The sequence below is a fragment of the Hemicordylus capensis genome, chromosome 2, assembly GCF_027244095.1.
Source record: "Hemicordylus capensis ecotype Gifberg chromosome 2, rHemCap1.1.pri, whole genome shotgun sequence".
Lineage (NCBI taxonomy): Eukaryota > Metazoa > Chordata > Lepidosauria > Squamata > Cordylidae > Hemicordylus > Hemicordylus capensis.
In genome coordinates, this window is record NC_069658.1 from 193,907,322 (window position 1) to 193,920,401 (window position 13,080).

Consider the following 13,080-nt stretch of genomic DNA (forward strand, 5'->3'; position numbering starts at 1 on the left):
GTGCTGTCATTGGAGTATTTGGCCGGTGAATTCCTCACAGCACGGAAGTGCAGAGGAGACCTGAGCCACCTAGCAGAAGCTTATAAACTAAACTCCTGGCTTTTTTCTTTTTTAAACAAATGCGGATTGAAATTTACCTTGATGTCCAGGTCCGGAGTGACAAAATCTTTCAGGCACTCAATGGGGCCCATCAGGAAAGGGCAGTGATCGGTGAACACCTACAAGAGTCAGAATATAAGACGTTAAAGGGTGCTGAAATGTGAAAGCGTGTGCCCTTCCCATAGGTCTACATCATCATTATGCCCTCCACCAAAACCAAGGAGCAGAACAGAGGGCTTTTCCAAATGGCTTTTTATCTTTATTTAGAGGAGAGCTGGTCTGGTGGTAGCAAGCATGACTTGTCCCCTTAGCTAAGCATGGCCTGCCCTGGTTGCATTTGGATGGGAGATAAGAAGTGTGAGCACTGTAAGATATTCCCCTCAGGGGATGAAGCCGCTCTGGGAAGAGCAGAAGGTTCCAAGCTCCCTCCCTGGCAGCATCTCCAAGATAGAGCTGAGAGAGATTCCTGCCTGCAACCTTGGAGAAGCCGCTGCCAGTCTGTGAAGACAATACTGAGCTAGATAGACCAATGGTCTAACTCAGTATATGGCAGCTTCCTATGTTCCTATCTTGCATTTTTTCCAGCTTCCACAGCACTTACTTTCTTGCAGGATCCCGAGTGTGGGGCCTTCTAAAGAATCCTGCTCTTCCTCCTTGTACATTTTGCTTCTGTGGTCAAACGCTGAGCAGGGTCATAGGGCTAGTTTTACAGTGCTACCTGCCAGCCAGGGCTTACTTTCCATTTTTTCATGACTACTTTAAAGTAGGCATGAAAAGAGATGGGAAAGCAAGCGCTGGCCAGCAGATGGGGCTGTAACTAAGGTGGTGCTTAATATCTGAACACAGAACCAAAACTTACAAGGAGGAAGAAGAGGATATATGGGGCTGGGTCCTGCAAGAAAGCCCATCAGTAAGTACTGAAGAAGCTGGAAAAAAACCTGAAGGTAAACAGCCGTCTGGAAAAGCCCAGAATGCATTTGTTTTGAGGGTAGCTGGCACACACAGATTGGCAGCTGCTCACCTCTCGAAGGCCCTCCTGGGCCATGGACCGGAACCAGAGAATCTCCCCAATGATGGTCATTCTCTTCAGCACATTTTCTGTGGCTAGGGAAAGCACAGAGAGATGGGTCCCGGTTTTCTAGGAGCCACACAACTCAATGTACAGAACAAGGAGTGTTATTTCTGAGAAAACAGCATCGCCTCACCCACATTTGACAGAAAGAAACTGTGATGTGGAGCCAGCGTGGTGTAGTGGTTAGAGTGCTGGACTGGGACAGGGGAGACCCGAGTTCACATCCCATTCAGCCATGAAACTAGCTGGGTGACTGTGGGCCAGTCACTTCTCTCTCAGCCTAGCCTACTTCACAGGGTTGTTGTGAAAGAGAAACTCAAGTGTGTAGTATACCGCTCTGGGCTCCTTGGAGGAAGAGCGGGATATAAATGTAAAAAATAAATAATAATAATGTGCAATACAGTTGCATTTTTTGGTTCTTTGGGCACAGCAACCACTGGAATCCATACAGTGTTGCCTGCTCTGGAGGATTTAATAGAATTTTCCACACACAAACATGAGCTGGCATTCCTCAAATGCTTTGCTGGTTGGCAAAACCTCTCACTCCAAACCTAGACCCACCAATGGGTGGTTCGGGTAGCTTCTGGGAGCAAAGAATGGAAAAACCGAGGCTCTGCAGAAGCCTTGCCTGGCACTTACCTGATAGACGGGGCATTAGCGCTGCCATCTGCTCTGGCTGGTAGAAGTTAGATCGGATCTGAACCAGCACATCCATGTTCTCAACCACCAGTTTCTAGAAGAGGGGAAAGTGGCTATATCATATGGAGACCTTGGAAATGCAACATACTGATGCTGACTTGATGGGTCCGTCATTGACACAACCAGTCCAGCACCCTCCTTGTCCCTGAAGCTATGCATAACCTGGAGGTGTGAGGGTTCCTCCAGTGCAGTGAGACCCTGGAATGCAAGAACAAGGTCTATGCTGGCAGAAGAAGTCCAAGGAGACAGGGGCTGGAACAAGGGCAGGGGGACCACGGAGGGAGTAGCAGGCCAGCTAGGGAGGCAGGAGGCAGCCGTGCCTTTCCAGCAGCAAGCCCAGGGGAGAGGAAGCATGAGGCTATCAGCGCGGTAGCCCCCAGTACTCCCCAGCCAGGAGCAGAGATGATGATCCCGACCTCCTGCCCAAAGTAGTGACTCCAATCCAGGGCTGCCCAACTTCAACCCACCAGCCGTTGTTGGACTGCAACTCCCCTCATCCCCACCCACAGTGGCCAATTGTCAGGGACGATGGGAGTTGTAGTCCGATATCTGCAGGAGGGCCGAAGTTGTCGCAAGCTCTGCTCTTGCGCAGCAGGTGCACGTTGCAAGCTGGAAGTCCTCACATGTTACCCTCCCCTCTCGGCTTCGTACCTTCAGCTCCACCATCTGCGAGGAGACATGCCACATGAGGTTATCACTTAGGAACTTCATTCCGTAGGGACCGAGAAGCTCAGCCAATGCTCGCATTTCTGCACAGGGAGGGGAAAGTGGGCTGTCATTAAAACAGGTTTGCAGTCTAGTGGGGCCAGCTGCAGAAACAGAGGGCTAACAAGGACCTGGCTTGACCTGCCCGTCTCTGCCTTCTTCAGGGTTTCCTCACTGGCTCTTACTGGCTGTCAAACCTGATGGGTGAGGAGCCATAGAGAATCCCCAGTCTTCGGACTGGCTGACAGTCTTTCAGGGCAGGTTCAAATCCCATCTTGAATACTAAGTTGGTGGCCACAGCCAGCCAGCTCTGCTTGACCTGACGTCCCGAGTCCAGCTCTCATCCTCCTCTGTCTGCTCCTTTGCACCTTACTATGAACCAGCTCTTCAGGGTTCAACATCAGCTGCCATCTACATTACTCCAAATTCACCTGAGCCCAGTCAGGCTTGGGGATTCCATAGGTTCTGCTGGGAAACAAGGTTTTGACCATCCTGGCAAATGTCTGCCCATCAGTTTAGCTCCTGAGAACACGGGCCAAATTCAGATCGAGCCCCTATTACAACTCAGTCCTAGGGGCTCTTGGTATATCAGCATTTACCTGAGACATCAGAAAACTCTTCAGCACTGAAAGTCTGCTCTCCCTCTTTGGGTATGCTGACAAAGGCCTTCATGGCTGGTGAAAGGACAATGGAGCCCACGCTTGCTTGGCGCAAAAGGGATTCCAGGTACCTGGGAAGAGGACGCAAAGGAAATGTCGTCATCATCTTCTTTAATTGTTAGCCACCCCATAACAAATTGTTCTCTGGGCGGCTTCACAACACAACATGAAAAACACAAATTACAACACAATTTTTTTAAAGTACAAAATACAGTACAAAACATGTTTAAAACACTTTTAAATCAATTTTAAAAGCCTGAATGAACAAAAAGGTCTTCATCTGGTGTCTAAAAGAACAAAGTGACAATGTATTAAGCTCTAAGCACAACCAAATGCTACTTCCCCAGCATATTGTCTTCTCCATTACGGGTCTGCATAAATTTTGTATTTCTGTGAAGATACTGTGTGGGTATACACAGTATTCTGCATATATCATCCCCTTTGGCGGTCCATCTGGTGGTCACATGGGACAAGGCATTCTCAGTGGTGCCCCCCACCCTTTGGAATGCTCTCACACTGGGGATTCAGCTTAACCCCATCTCATTATATATTTTGCCATCTCACAAAGTGGCCTTTGTCCATCCGCTTTGATTTTATTGTTGGTTTTTTTCTGCAAGTTTTACTGCTGTGCTGCTATGTTTGGTTTAAAACATGGTTGAACCATGATTATGTTTTCGATGGCTGCATCCCATTTATGGAATAGCCGCCGCAGTGATGTTTGCCTGGCTTCACCACTGTTCTTTTAGACGCCAAGTAAAAACCATTTTGTTACAAGGCCTTTTAAATGTTGACTCTCAAATATGATTTTTAACTGATTTTAAAAGAGCTTATAAATTGCTTTAGATTGTATTTTGTATTTCCCCCCATTTTGGTCTGTTATGATTTAATGAGTTATGTGTTTTTATTTCATGTTTTAATGCTGTGTTATGAGCCGCCCAGAGAACAGTTTGTTATGAAGCAGCTAACAAATAAAGGTTGTTAGTTTATTTATATTATTATTATTATTATCATTTAAATACGAGTTTCTTATTAATGCAGTTGTATTTTATTCTTTTAACGCATGTTGCTTGCTACCTAGAAGCCTTGGAGAAAAGCAGAGGACATCTTTTAATTCATAAATAAGTGCATTACTTCAGAGTGGGTGAAAAATTCAACTCCTTAAGAACCTCCACTTTCTTTTTAAAATGAAGAAATATTTACCACCACAAATATTCCAGGGCTGAGCTGTGGCACTGAAAATAGGTACTGGAGCCAAACCTGATGAGCCTTGGCACAACTACATCCTGCCTCCCACAGTGGTACAGTGCCCCAGGAACCCTGCCCTGATCACCCCTGCCCCCGTTCCACCCTCACCATGTCCTGCCACGTACCAGTTAGTATAGAGGGTTGTGAGGGTCGGTTCCCCATTGGCATCTCGCGACTGTGTCTGCTGCAGAAGCACACTACGGAGGACACGCCCGGTGTCCAGCCCAACACGATGCATCAGTGACACCAGAAAGGTCGAATAGGCCTGAACGCCCGCCAGCACTTCGGAGGGGCGTGCCAACTCCGGAGAATTTGGGTTTGGCTGTGCCAGCCGCACCAGGGACCTGGGGGAGGCGGGGAAGAGTGAGCGGCGAGTAGTGGTGCTCCAGCCAAAAAGGAAAGGAAAAAAGAAAAAGAAATCCAAAGCACACACTTCAGCAAAAGCACACACTACAGACTATGGGTGGGTAAGTGCCAATTAATTAATGTCAAGCTGTCAACATTCACTAATTAGCATTCCCACACAGTTTCCTAATACAATGTTGTGTTGCACAACTAAGACGCTTTCTTAACAAGAGTCTCATTCAGACGCTTTCCTCCCCCAACCGCTCATTGTTACATCTCCAAAAGCAGGTAGGAAAACCCACCCCAGAGCTGCCACTCACTCCCTCTCCTCAGCCACTCATGGTTACAGCAATTGTCAACTGCAGAGGGGCTCACTATAACTGCGAGGGAAGGCACCTTCATGATTAGCAGCCTGGGGCGGGACTTCCTATCTGCTTTTGGACCTGTAACCATGAGCGGTTTGGGAAGGAAAGCCTCTGAATGGGGCTAAGGAATGACGACCAGTTCATGTTCCAGACAGAGGAATATGGGTCACACCCGGTGTCCCCTCTAACAGGGATTCCCAGATGATGTTGACTGCAATTCCCAGAATTCCCAGCTGTATTGGGAAATTTTAAGGTTTTAATTTGTGGATGATTTTTAAATTGTTAAAATTGTTTTAAGTTTTTGTATATATTTTAACTTGTTTTATGCTATTGTTAACTGCCCAGAGATGAAAGTTTGGGGCGGTGTACAAGTGTGATAGAGAAATAAAATAAAATAAACAATGGCTTTTGCTTGGGGATTCTACCTACAGGTTTGGGGCATTGATCAGTGATCAGCCTGTGTGTGGTGGGAGATCTGTACAGCAACAGTAGTCCCAATCAAGGGGACAAGTGACAGCACTAGCAATTGAAGGAAGGGAGAATGTCTGCCCTTCAATGTAATTAGGAGTCCACTTTTAAAGGTGGCAGGGGCTTGCTATGTCCCTCCAGTCATATGGACTTCCCTGCTTGCCCTGGGTCTCTAGCACTTCTGGGCAAAGGGAGTAGCTGTTGTGCCCCCACTATAGCTTCTGTCTAGGAGAGATTCATTGTCAATACCGCCACATCGTTTCCTGCCACATCTCTCTCTTCCTTTACCTGCTGAGACGTGTCTCCAACTGGCTGCTGAGGTACTCTACTGGAGTCACAGTATGCTCAAAGACAACAAAACTCGTCAGGTGATTAAAGCTCCAGCAAAGCTCAGTCAGCGTCAGGTGCAGCTTGTCCATACTGAGGAGGAAGGAGGAGGAGAAGAAAAATGGTGAGTCAGAGCCATTAATACTGACTGGTTTCTGGGAAGAAGAAAAGCGCAGAAATGCAGGCAATAGCTCGGTACACCCAGTTCTAGAAGCCAGAAGTTGTACGTGTATACAGGTGTCTGAACATGTACGTTTTCTGTGGAAATGACTGCACATGTGCATATTTTAAAAGAGAGCTTAGGTACAGGTCCCCTCAAACACAGCACAAATAGCAAATACACTACTGTGTGCACATTGTGAATAACTGCACAAAGTGTATAGATCTGTACATACTACAGAGAGGAGGTATACTACTGTACATGCATTGAACATGAAGAATGAATAACTGTACATGTGTTCAGCTCTGCACGTGCATACACTGCACACAGGTTATATATGCATTGAACATAACATGTGAATAGTCTCAAAGGGACTCGTCTCACCACTCTGGGTTGGTATTTTTGTTTGTTAGTTAAATGAAAGGTGGTTTAAAAATGTAACAAAAAATAAAATTAAAAAGGGACCCAAAAGGTCATCAGTTCAACCCCAGGGGTGTGAAGTATCTTAGCCAATGCTGTCATCACCATGCCGTGCAGTCTTACTTGGTGACCACGCTGCGGTCTTTCCGGTGGCTCTCCGCACCAGGCTTGTCCCTCTCTGGCTCCCCTTTCTTGGATGTTGCTTTCTGAGTTCTCTTGTTCCGGGCCTTGCTGATGGTGGCAGCACAATGCTTGGGCAAAAGCTGGTGGAGCGAGATATGTGAGAACATTATACGGATGTTAAACAGGATCTGTCACAAAGCACAATGGGACGTGTGACGGGGGGGGCAGTTGGAGTGAGAAATGGGAGAGAATAATTTCAGGGACAAGCATTGCTTGAGCAGCCAGGCACAGAAAACCAGGTGGATGCGTCAGTTCTCTGAACCCAAGCCAACCACAGAAGGTGCATAGCTATGAAAAGCAATCACTATGAGCCACCCTTTAAGTGCCCCCCCCACACCCAATTGCTATCTCTTGTGTTTGGGGCATCCAGTTTGATGCTGCAGGTAGGCACAAGCTTCTGGGTGATCCACCCCTGCTAAGTGAGCAAAGAGGCACCTTTTAAAAGTCCCGGTTCTCTTTATTTAGCAGGGGGAGAGCAACTGGCCCTATCCATCCCCAGCACAGCATCCCTCCAGTGTCTCTCTTATGTTTCTTCTTTATGTTGCTGGCGTCTATCTTATGTTTCTTTTTTAGACTGTGAGCCCTTTGGGGACAGGGAGCCATTTTATTTTTTTATATCTATGAAGACTAAACTAATGACAACGGTTTCAGCAATCAGCCTCAGAACTGATAATGAAGACACTGAGAATCGTTCGGACAATGGTTTTCTCCGTGACACTCTATGGATGTGAAAGCTGGACTTTGAAGAAGCAAGATAGAGAAAGTATGGATGCTTTTTAATGTTGGTGCTGGAGAAGACTTTTGAGGATACCATGGCCAGCCAGGAAAACAAACAAATGGATCATAGAACAAGTCAATCCAGAATTTTCACTTGAGGCACAAATGACCAGGCGCTAACTATCATACTTTGGACACATTATGCGAAGACCAGTTGCAGGGGAGTAACAGCAGGAGTGAGGGCATGTCCTCAACTCCTGCCTGTGGCTTCATGTGGTATCTGGTTGGCCACTGTGCAAAACAGGATGCTGGACTAGATGGGCATCCTTGGGCCTGATCAAGCAAGGCTGTTCTTATGTTCTTATGACCCAGCTCCCTTGAGAATCCATAATGCTGGTTGAAGGAAAAAGAAGACGATGGCCAGCACAAAGGTGGATGGACTCGATTACAACAGCAATGAATGCACCATTGAGAGACCTTAAAAGCCAAGTTGAAGACACATCATCCTGGAGAGAATCTATCTGTGTGGTCGCTAAGAGTCAACACCGACTTGACGGCACTTAATCAGACCACTTTGGGAACTTTGGTTGAAAAGTGGTGTGTGTGTGTGTGTGCGCGCACACACACACACACACACACACAGAGTCTTCGTATTATGGAATTGCTCAGAAACTCCTCCTCTCTGTGCACATAAATTGTTTATTTCTGAAAGGCCCAGAGGCCCCCAGCCTCGGGTCGTCCCCCCCAGTGCTGATGGACTATAATTCTCATCATGGGGATGATGGGAGTTGTAGTCCAACACCACTGAGGGGCCCCAGGCTGGGAACCTCTGACTCAGTGCCTGGGGACTGCTTGGTGTAAGGAGCTGGGGTGCCCTTTAGAGGACACAGCAGCAGAGGGGAAGCCCCTTTTCCATGGGTTCACCCCACAGCGCTAGTTTCGTCACTATAGAGCTACCAACCACATGGGGAATGGCACTGAATTCCACTGGGACCCTGCCTCTTTCTCGACCTACTTCTTACCAGTCTTAAGGGAAGGTGACAGTCCAATGCCCACTCATAGGAATACAGGAAGGTGCCTTATACCAAGTCAGACCCTTGGTCCATCTAGCTCAGTACGGTCTACGGTGACTGGTAGCAGCTCTCCAAGGTTTCAGATAGGCAGGTCCTTCTTCCCAGTCCTACCTGGAGACGCCAAGGACTGGACCTGGGACCTTCTGCGGGCAGAGCACATGCTCTGCCATTGAGCTGCAGCCCCAACCCTTCAGGGGAGTCTCTTACAGCAGACAGCACTCATGTGCAGTCACCCATCCAGAGACAAGCCAGAACCGACCCTGCGCAGCAAAGGAGACCGTTCCTGCTCCCTACCACAAGACCTCCCCGTGTCCCCAAAGCTCTTGGCTTCCTACCTGCTCGCTCAGTTTGCCCTGTTCGGCAGAAGCGTCCAGGATGCAGACACACGTCTGCCGGGCCATCTCTTCCAGGAAGGTGTTGCACAGCCCCAAGGCACAGCTGCGCAGGTGAGGATACTGGGGAGGAGAAAGGAAGAGGCACCTGAGAGGCTGGCGGCCTCCCTACCAGGCCCATGTGCCACCCTTGCCACGTGCCTCCGCTCCTCCCCTTCTCGGAGGAGTGGGCCCTCTTCTGGTCCATTGTTGCCAACCAGGGCCAAGAAGGGAGCTTCCAAAGGCTGGCTTTTGCAGCAGCCTCCCACTGGGCCGAGCTCCGACAAGCAGACGAACAGTGCAGTGGTTGGGTCCTTTGAGGGACATGGGTGCAAGCAGGCGCAGCCCTTCCATGAGGCAAGGCCGTCGCCTCAGGCACCACATTACTGCTGGGGCACCAATGAGCTAGCAAAATGCCCTCCTGCCCGTTTTCAAATAAAGGGAAAGGGTTCCCACAAGCGGGGGGGGGGGGGCGGAGGCTGCATTTGGGGCCCTGCTGCCTCAGATGCACAACAGTCTTGAGCCACCACTGGGTGCAAGGGGTAGGTTTCCTGGGTGCCAAGGGGAAGACAGCTGCCATCTATGAACTACTCAGGCCAGGCTTTTGGCAGCAAAAACGTTAAGCAGTAACCACCCAGTCACATGGGGTAATTCAAGGTGCCCATTCCCTGGATATCTAAATCCTGAGCAAAGCATTTTGCTTTGCCTGACAGACCTCATGGTAGGGCTGCTGGCTTCTCAGCCGGCTCCAGCAGCTGTGCCGGGAAAAGCCGCTTGATGGGCAGATGTCAACAGGGCATGATGATGCTCCTCTCCATCCCATGAAAACGCTTCACCTGCTTATTTCTGCACATCAAGATGCTGTTCAATGCTCAAGGGCAGGCCAAGCCAGTGAGCAACGCGGCCGGGAAGTATAATACGCAGGGCCAGGTTAAGGCTGGTGAAGGCTCCATATTAGTAATAATTAGTCTGTGTGCTAAAATACAACTATCCATTTATCTTTGCTATACTGTGGGACAATACTTGCCCAGTGACCACTAAGGGCCAAAGTAGACGCATCATTAAATGCATCGTTGTGTGGTCTGGGGCTTATTTTCACTTTAAAACAGCAGCCACACGGAGCTAGAGATGCCATGCCCTCCGAAATTCTGGGTTTCACCCAGATTTTAAGCATCTCAGCCAGATTGCTTAGCCCACCCAGATTCGCCTGGATTTCAGCTTTCTTTCTTTCTTTCTTTCTTTCTTTCTTTCTTTCTTTCTTTCTTTCTTTCTTAAGCTAAGCTTTAGTCCTTGTGGAAGTGGAGTTATGGAGCAAAACGTGAAGTCACTATTCTGCTCAAGAATTATTTTCAAGCCAGTTTACATAATGTGCAAATTAGGCACCCAGATTTGGAAAGGCAGAATATGGCAACCCTACACGGAGCACCAATCTGAGAGGTGTGGAGGCAGGAGGGTGTTTAACACTTCCATGCCATTTTCCACTATTTGACCCCAATGGTGTCATATGTCATATGCTGCAATAGTACTATCAGAGATCCATAGCTTCATGGGAGGGGGTGGATTTTTGATGAGAAAATGCCACATAATTAAAGGGCGGGTTCACACAATCTGCCAGCAAGTAAGTAGGAGGAAACCAGTGGTTCCTGTGGAGTGTACACTCTCGGCAGGCATGTCTGAAACCTCCCACTGAGTCCTCCATCCAACTTTTGCTCAACATTCTCTGCCTGATTTAAATTTTGATTATGGAAGTTGGGTGAATGTTGGGCAAAAACTGAGCCGAAGTCTCAGGAACTGGGAGTGGGCAATGCCAGACGACATACCCACCGGGAGCCCGCACTCCCTCAGAACCACCAGTTCCCTCCTACTTACTTACCAGCAGATCGTGTGAACCTGTCCAAAAAATTAAACACCCCTTACTTACATGCCATGATCCTGATCCAGGTGGGGGCTGCTATTTTTAAGTAAGTACCCAGAATGTTGGGGGGCAATATGCTAAATCATTGTAAACCGCTTAGAGAGCTCCGGCTATAGAGCGGTATATAAATGTAAGTGCTATTGCTATTGCTATTGCTAATGTGATGAGAACCTATCTATGTGGTTGCTAAGAGTCAACACCGACTTGACGGCACTTAATCAATCAATCAATCAATCAATCAATCAACGTGATAATAGCATATGTAAGGTCACATCTAGTTTGCCTTTAAAGTGCATCAATGAACCCTTCACATTTCTTCCAGATCAATTAACAGACTATCCACCAGTTTTCCTTCTTTTGTTCATTAAACAGCACTGAAGTGCAGGTGAATGTTGCTGAATGCTGAATACTCTGCGGCTGCATTAAGGGCCACAGCTGCTATGGAACTAGCAGAATGGGTAAAGGCTTCTGTTTCTGGAGGATTTTAGGTTTATTTATTTCTTACCTTTCTGCCTTTAAGGCAGCTAAGATAGACTTGAAAGAATGCACTGAAATCTCAGGAGCCAGAGTGGCTAAGCATCCCCCCCCCACCCCCAGTATTCAGAAAGTAGAACTTTAGTGCCCTGCATAGCTCCTTTCCCGCCTTGTGACTAGCAAAACCAGACTGTATTATGCAAAAACAATCATCTTTTTTTTTTAACCAACGCAAAACACTTGCTTGAAAAACAAAAGAAATTGTGCCCATTTGGTTGACTTGCATACAGTAGTCTATACGGAATTCTATTGTTCTGGTTGCAGAATTTGAAGGTTCAGTACATGGAGCCTTGACAGCAAACTCAGGAAGGGCACCTCCTGCGATTTCAGTGGGCAGTGGTGTCCCTCCAAAGCTCCAGCAGCTTCTTCACCTCTTCCCCATTATGGTCAAGTGGATACACACCTCCTCCGGGCACAAAGGATGGTTGGCGTGGCTGAAGTCGGCACACAGAAGTGGGAAAGCAATAGAGTAGCGCAACATGGAGGGCTCATCCATGGTAGCCGCAAAGAGTTTCTCCATGAGGCGCACATAGAAGCTGTCAAAGGAACGGAGACATCAGGAACAACGATGACCAGCTGCAAACATGTGCTGCTGTGTATTGATGAAAGCTGAAATGAACTTCCTTGGTCAGCCCACTGGTTCATCCCGCCTAAGCTACTCCAACCGGGAGTGGGTATCTTAAATCAAACTTTAGACAGACATCTTCCGCAGCTGTGCCGTCTGCTCAGCTAATATGGGGGAGCTTTGAATGGGATGTCAAGCTGCAGTGTGTTCTCACAATGAACAGGAAGAAACACAGGAATACAGGGAGCTCCAGGGGTGTAGCTATCATTGAGAGAAAGGGTTCAAAGAACCCAGGCCCCCAGATCCTGAGGGGCCCCCCGCTCCATCCATCCTTCCCTATTTTCTTCATTATCTCCCTCATGCTGAGGGGCCACCAGAGAGAGGGGTGAACATGGGCCCCTTCTCCCCTAGCTACACCCTGGGAAACTGCCTTACACCGAGTCAGGCTATTGGTCCATCTAGCTCAGTACTGTCTAAACTGACTGGCAGTGGCTCTCCAAGCTTTCAGGGAGGAGTCTCTCCCAATTCTACCTGGAGATGCTGCTAGGGAGTGAACCTGGGACCAGTGTTCCCTCTAAGGCAAGCGCACACAAACAAGTTTTCTAACGTCCGCTCAGTTAATTTTAGATCCTGCTCAGATTGAATCAGGAAGGCCCCACTCTGAATGCACATGTGCACACACTGCCGTCCAGAACAAAACTCATCCCACACATGGGTGAAAAAAATTAGAGAGAACATTGCCTGGGACATTCTGGGTGCTAAGCAGATGCTCTGCCACTGAGCTACAGCCCCATGCCCATCACGAATGACTCAGAGGACCAGCTCATCACCTACTGAGTGAAATCCAAGCAAGGGGAAAATGTGGCACTGCAGCCAGAATGGTTCTAGGTACTGGCACCAGACTTCTATCAAACTTTGATTAGAGCCTTGGCTTACAGAAGACCTCCTTTCCAGTCTTCCCTTTAAAAAATATTTCCAAATTTTGTACAGTAAACTCACAAAACCAAATTAGACAACTAGGCAAAACATGCAAGGCATGCAAATTAAAACACCTTCATGAAATTCTGCTGAGACGATTTGGCTACTACACTGCACATTCCATCCCAATCCTGCCAAGGTGCCCATGTTCTTCTGATATCAGACAGGCTTCTTGCTTGT

At 48.0% G+C, this 13,080-nt stretch overlaps 1 protein-coding gene across 12 annotated transcripts in view; it reads right to left on the bottom strand.

The window, feature by feature from the left end:
* NCKAP1L (NCK associated protein 1 like) overlaps positions 1-13,080 on the bottom strand; it is a 102,392-nt gene that overhangs the window by 39,455 nt on the left and 49,857 nt on the right. For all 12 annotated transcript variants that reach the window (XM_053291310.1, XM_053291313.1, XM_053291305.1 and 9 more), the window contains 10 exons: positions 11,761-11,893; positions 8,873-8,992; positions 6,688-6,827; positions 5,946-6,077; positions 4,605-4,823; positions 3,175-3,305; positions 2,522-2,619; positions 1,811-1,904; positions 1,121-1,203; positions 138-218 (listed from right to left, as the gene is read on the bottom strand). In XM_053291310.1, coding sequence (XP_053147285.1) covers positions 138-218; positions 1,121-1,203; positions 1,811-1,904; positions 2,522-2,619; positions 3,175-3,305; positions 4,605-4,823; positions 5,946-6,077; positions 6,688-6,827; positions 8,873-8,992; positions 11,761-11,893 — 1,231 coding nt within the window. The remainder of the gene's footprint in view (positions 1-137; positions 219-1,120; positions 1,204-1,810; positions 1,905-2,521; positions 2,620-3,174; positions 3,306-4,604; positions 4,824-5,945; positions 6,078-6,687; positions 6,828-8,872; positions 8,993-11,760; positions 11,894-13,080) is intronic.